The sequence below is a fragment of the Pipistrellus kuhlii genome, unplaced genomic scaffold, assembly GCF_014108245.1.
Source record: "Pipistrellus kuhlii isolate mPipKuh1 unplaced genomic scaffold, mPipKuh1.p scaffold_m20_p_12, whole genome shotgun sequence".
NCBI classification, from domain to species: Eukaryota; Metazoa; Chordata; class Mammalia; order Chiroptera; family Vespertilionidae; genus Pipistrellus; species Pipistrellus kuhlii.
This window is the reverse complement of record NW_023425427.1, coordinates 6,313,518-6,320,099: the sequence shown is the minus strand read 5'-3', so window position 1 is coordinate 6,320,099 and position 6,582 is coordinate 6,313,518. Positions and strand designations below refer to the sequence as shown.

The 6,582-nt window shown below is 42.1% G+C and overlaps 1 protein-coding gene across 1 annotated transcript; it reads right to left on the bottom strand.

Annotated features, from left to right (window-relative positions):
* Positions 1–1,184: 1,184 nt before the first annotated feature.
* LOC118716681 (lipocalin Can f 6.0101-like) lies at positions 1,185–5,885 on the bottom strand. The gene is made up of 7 exons (XM_036434239.2): positions 5,716–5,885; positions 5,196–5,332; positions 3,893–3,966; positions 2,887–2,997; positions 2,464–2,565; positions 2,247–2,286; positions 1,185–1,310 (listed from the first exon to the last, which is right to left on the bottom strand). Exons 1-7 carry the CDS (start codon positions 5,809–5,811, stop codon positions 1,301–1,303), a joined length of 570 nt encoding a protein of 189 aa, XP_036290132.2. The 5' UTR covers positions 5,812–5,885; the 3' UTR covers positions 1,185–1,300.
* Positions 5,886–6,582: the final 697 nt, after the last annotated feature.

Sequence of the window (6,582 nt, the reverse complement as noted above, 5' to 3'; positions counted from 1 at the left end):
CTTACTTATGTGTCTCCCTCTGGGCTGTAGTTTCCTGACATCTGACACTAGCCAGCCATCTCCCACCATCAAAGTGGCCCTCCTTGCATTGATTGTTATGGTTGTTAATGTTCCAAACTTTTCCAAGGACCTGCTAGGCCACGCCCTCTGGGCATTAGCTATTCTGTCCTTTAAATAACATTTGAAAATGACAGGTCCTGGCATGATTGGTTGGCTTTCTTCATGGCCTTCTGCATATGTCAGCAAACCAGGCCAAGTGCATAATTCTGGAGAAATAAGCCTGAACCTTACTTTTCCTTTTGACATGAAGGCAGAGTAAGATATGCGGAGTGTCACATCCCTTGAAAGCCTTCTGTCCTTAAGCTTATGTTCATAATGACTGAGTCATTCTTCTGCATGGCAAGCACCTCGCCATGTTGCTCTGTTCCAGCACCCACATGCAACTTTGACAGTTTTTACCATCGTACGTAAGGAAAGGATTATGACTTTCCTTTCTTCAAAGCCCAGAAGATCCCCCCTCAAGAGAGGTTAAAGCCCTTTAGACTCCTTAGTGATTCTTGACTGTACCAAGCACTGATGGCTAAAGATCTCTACTGCTCACATTTCATGGCATCTCACTTATACCATGCTCACAGCAGATAACAGTGCTGCTTGGAGGAGGTTTTCTGAGAGCAAGAAAAGATGATGCTCTGTGTCATAGAATGGATGATGTAGGGAACCTGGTATGTGGAGGTATGTCCTGAAACATGGCAAACCGGGATCAGCCTCAGCAGCAACTGTCTCTCAATACTCCCTTGAGAAACAGAATTCTAAAATCAGAGAATATTGTGAGGCAAGTCTCATAATTTGCTTTATTCACTAAGAATTAGGCCAAACAAAGGGGGAGCAGCATTACAGGAACAGAGACTGCTAGGGAGGGAAATCCTGAAATTCAGGAAGATTCTGAGAAGCTAGAGGACCATTCTGGATACAAAGTCAAGGACATTCCCTCATTCCCTTGCCATCAGCTCCATGTCTCTCTCACACACAAAGACAATCACATGACTGCAAGACTAATCATTTATTAATCAGGTTACAGGAGGTCTTATTCGTGGTAGAGTTCTGAGTATGGCAAACAGAGTCAGAAATTTGGAGGAAACCTTTGATTGTTCGAGAATTGTTGAGTCTCTCTAGACAATTAGAGAAGATTCAGAAATAATTCCTTCTTGGATGTTAGTGATGGAGATCAGGTCGCAGACTTTGTCACAGGCTGACACAGGAACCATAAAATGAAGATCCTGGAGCCCAGGTGAGGAAGCATTCACTCAGCACTAATCAAGCAGATGAGAGAGAACATAGAAATTCATTAAGCACTTCCTTAGTTGAATTGAAGACAAAGATAATTTTTATTACAGAGAAAAATGGTGAATAAAGAGATATCATTCTACCTGCACTATAACCTATGTTACTTGCTGAAATAAGGGAAGGAGGTCATTGAATCAATGGTTCATCCACATCAATGAAGGACCCTAGGCTGGTTTCTGCCATTCTCAGCATTAAATGTTTTGAGGGATTTTTGATAAATTGAGGAAGAATGGCCAAAACCATAGCTACCTTGTATTAAATGCTGACTTTATGCAGGCCATAGTTGCTAATACATTCCCACATATTATCTAAATAATGTAGGGAAGCTGGGATGTGGAGGCATGTCCTGAAACATGGTGAGCCAATATCAGCCTCAGCAAAAATTGTCTCTCAGTATTTCCTTGAGAAAGAGAATTCTAGATTGGGGCAAATCAGGGCAAAATAAAGCTAAGGTAGGAAACAGATGAGGAAAATCAGAGCCGATTTTTCAGATGAAAGACAACTAGAAGGTCAGACAGCTCTGTTTCCAGATTAGAGGCTAAGGATGTTCAGAGATCAAAGAGAGACAGTATTACCAAAATGTATTTGGGTTTCATGCTCACACCCTAGTATTCTTTTCCTATTTCAAATTCCAAAACTTAATGATTTTTAGGACTTTACTTTTCACCAGCAGGATATCCACACAGTAACTCTGTAAGGAACACGTTACTGTATGTCTTTTAATTGCATAGGTCATTTGCTCTCCAGCTCAGGGGACCCAAGACCCCCAACTCCAGATTTCAAGCTCATCCCACAAACTTCCTTGCCCAATTATTTTCATTGTAATTTTTGTTCACAAACCCCTAATGGTGTTGGAAGGCAGTGGTCCCTGGGCCACCCCCTCTCCATCAGACATCACCTACCTGGAGGCCTGGGCATCATGGCTCCCTAGGTAACAGCGATCTGCAGCGACAGAGTAGAGCATAGTCAAGCACCAACCCATTTATTTCTCAGCAGGAGATCAAATGATTTCTCAGGTCAGGAAAGAGGGGACTGGTTGGAGATGTTACCTTTTCTTGCATTTCTCCATCCAGGAATATGGGAATGTAAAAGGAGAAAACTAGAGATTGCTAAACTTACCGACTTCGGTCAAGTCCAGTATGTTTTCCTTAGGAATTCCATTTTTTTTGCAAAGTTTTCTAAACCTTTCCTTGAGTTTTGGGCTCACATCTGGTTTTCGGGCTGTGGGAAGAGTGATAATAACTGCTGTGTCTTGTGTCTTGGTCATTGAGACTCTTGGGGGCAGTGGGGACAGATAATTGGCACCAATTGGTGCTTAGGCAGAAGTTAGGGATGGACTATCTCCTATCTTGAATTTGACATTTTTAAGATATCCTTCTGGCATGATGAAAGATTTCATCATCTTTCCATCACTGAGCCTGAGGGATTACCCAAGATGAGCCCCTCTCTTCAGAGGAGGAGAGACAGCCCAGAATAAGATTAAAAGAATCATTTTTGCCTCCAGCGCCCTCTAACATGAATATCCATATAAAAATACTCTACCATAGAGCTCCATCACTTGAGTTTCTTCCTCATTGTTGACATTTTTTATATAAAAAACAAGATATTCACTATAGACGGCTTCAACAATTTGAAATGTATTGTATCCATCATCTGCGCGGGGGGGAAAAGAACACAACTCAGAACTTCTGTAGTGCATAGGAAGCAAGTGAAATTCTTACATATTCTCTTTCACAGAGTATGTTTTCCATTTGCATCTTCCTAGGCTTCATCTGGTGACTTCTAAGTATGGAACTGAGAAGCAGTAGTACATTGATTGCTAGTGGTAAAAAAATTCAGCCATAACTGCAACTTACCTTCTATTAAGCTCATGTAGTTCCCTAGGCCAGTGGTCAGCAAACTGCGGCTCTCGAGCCACATGCGGCTCTCGAGCCACATGCGGCTCTTTGGCCTTTTGAGTTTTTAGAAAGGCCAGCTTAGAAGTACCCTCATTAAGTTAATAACAATGTACCTACCTATATAGTTTAAGTTTTAATAATTTGGCTCTCAAAAGAAATTTCAATCGTTGTACTGTTGATATTTGGCTCTGTTGACTAATGAGTTTGCCATATCTACCATAGGCCATAGGCCATCTCTACCAACTAGCTCCCTCGGCCATCTCTGCCAACTATGTCTCTCTGTCTATAAACTCATTGGCATTATATACGCAGCACTGTGTGCGAGCAATTTGCTGTTAGTGTCCACCAAAAATCAAGTGGGCAGAGAATGAAAAGCTATCAGAAAAATTTATTTTTTGTGTGGACCTATTTTCTTTTGTTATAGGTGGTGCATGTGACCAAATTGACATCTTTTTCTGGTGATATTATGTACCATATTGGCTTTTACACACCAGGTTCTTCCAAATTGAGGATATTGGCTATTAAGTGCCCCCATTTACATTACCTAAATAAGCATCAATCAAGAATTAATCAAGATGTGAATGATATTGGGATTTAGTAAATTTCTTGCAATTAAAAGTAGAATTTACAAACACTTAATATATACTTACATTTAATCTTATATACATCCTTCTCTTCTGTTTTGTCAGCAACGAGAGGAAATTTAATACACTCTCCATTGACCCTGTAAAACAGAATGAGCTGATGTCCAAGAGATATTGATGGGTCTGGCTCCCTCACATTCCACCTGTGACTTGAGTGTCTGATTACAATTAACTGTAGAACATTTTAGTACAAATTTGAAACAGCTTTTATTTACTTTATTTACTACTACTGATGTCACTATTACTCTACCACCACTTCATACTATTATTATTATCACTAGGGGCCCATCATGAATTCCTGTACCTTGAAAGAAACTGTGGGACGTGAGGCTGTGGTAGGCACAGGGGTGGGTCTCAGTCTATCCTCTGAGTCCCTGCCCAGCCCCTCCTGAGATAGCCCCCAGTCCCCTCTCTGCCAACAGCCCCACTCCTGCCAGCCCTGCTCACACCCACTAATGGCACAGAGCAACAGCGGGTGCAAGGGGGGCCAGCTTTGTCAGCGGGTGCTAGTGGCTGCTGCTGCTCCCATCACCCCTCAGGAGCAGGGGGAAGTGGAGAAACCCTCAGGGCTGGCAGCCATCGCTTGCACCCGTTAACTACACCAAGCGATCAGGCCGGCGCTGGGCACTGGCAGCGGGTGTGAGCAGTGGCTCTGGTACCATCAGTGAGTGCAAGCGGGGCTGGCACCTGCAGCAGGTGCAAGTATCAGGCAGGACTGTGGCATGAGAGAACAAGGAATTTTCAGTAACCACCAGAGGCTTGCCCCAATGACAGTGACCGGTGCCCCGCCTTGGACTGGCACCCCTGCTCACCTATTCCAACATCCTGCCACAGCCAGAGTCTGCCATATTCTGTGCTCTGTCATGTGCTGCTGACACTTGCCAATTTCCATTCCACCCCCTGATGGTCAGTGCACATCATAGGGAATGGTTGTTTAGTTGTTCTGCTGTTCAGTCTATTTGCATATTAGGGTTTTATATATATAGCTAGCTACTTGCCTAGATAATCAGTTGGGTTCTCAGATGTGCCAGCTTCTCAGATAAGTACTCAATAAACATTATTTCACAAAAAAAGAAATCCATGAGAAAGAATTATTCTCATCTTCTTATACCCAAGGAAAATTGGGGTGGAAAGATATAAAATTAATGGGTCACGCAACTAGTAAGAGATCATTTCAAGAGATAGCTAGGCTGTTGACTCCCAATCCTGTGTGTGTGTGTGTGTGTGTGTGTGTGTGTGTGTGTGTAGATCCAAGACAACAGTTAGGCTTCTGGGGTTTTTTCCCCAAGTAAAAATAAGCCATACTTACTTCTTAAGATATATAAATGACAAGGAAGAGTTGTCCAAGACTTGAATGAATTCCACAAAAATTCTCATGCTACCATTTTCTTCTATAATTTCCTTCATGTCTGAGGCCAAGAGAATGGAATACCACTTCCCTGAAATCTTAAATAAAAAAATAAATAAATAAATAAATAAAACAACATTAAAATGGGTAAGAAAAGTAGAGTGGGGATACCACATAAACATCTATATCCTTGAACTCTGGCCTGTGGGCCGGGACTCATAGTGGTGAAATGGAGGTGGAATTAGAACCCAGGTCAATTGACTTCACATGAAAAGCTCCTTTCACTGACCTCCAATGAGAATGGAGGTCCCTAAGTGTTATCATCTTTCCACATCTTATGACTACTTTTTGTCCAAAGTCAGAAACCACCCCCTTTGTCCAATATGTCAAAAAACCTCTTACCCTCCAGTAGGGCCATCTTGCTTCAGAATCCCCCAAACCAACCCCAAAATCAGAAGACCCTATGGTCCCCCAACTCTACCTTTGACATATCGAAGTTGCTTGTCACAACATCATGGTTTCCTTCATGATGGGCACAGACCAGAGTCAGCCCCAGACACATCAGCAGAAGTTTCATCTTGGGAGAGACGACACTCAATCAGCTACAGGCACTTGGAATAAGTCTTTCCCTGATGGCGCCTCCACTTCCCAGATCCTCTGTCGTTATATTCATTCTGGGTTCAGTTTTTTTTTCTTTTGTTTGTTTTTGTTTTTGTCCATGAGGCAATACCTTTTCTCCTCCCACTTCAGGAATGGTCTGTATTCATTGATGTGAAGCCAAGATTGTTTCTGTCAATCTCATCTCTATTAGATCTACTTAGTGGCCTGAAATTGATCAAAAGGAACACTAAAAAAAATTTTTTTAAATGATGGACGTTATAAAAGGCTGCCTTTTGAACCCCAAGTTAACTGTGAAATCAGAAAGCTAATTATGTGTGTCAGACATGGAGTAGAACTGGGAAATAGAATGTGTGGATAATCCATGTTCTACCACTCACATGGTAAGTTACACCATTTTAACTAGCCTCAGAAGCAAAGAAACTATCACTACTAAAGATGATAAGACCACTCAAGCTGTGGATTGAAGGGCCTGGGCTTGATTCCAGTCACAGGTACCTGTCTAGGTTGCTGGCTTGACCCCAGTAGGGGGCGTGCAGGAGGCAGCCAATCAATGGTTCTCTTTCATCATTGATGTTTCTATCCCTCTCTCCCTCTTCCTTCCTCTCTGAAATCAATAAAAAATATATTTAAAACTAACTAAATAAAGATGATAGGACCATCACAAAGCATTCCAGATTAGAATGGGATTGGATAAAATCATGTCTTGAAAGTATGGTGTCTGTACTGA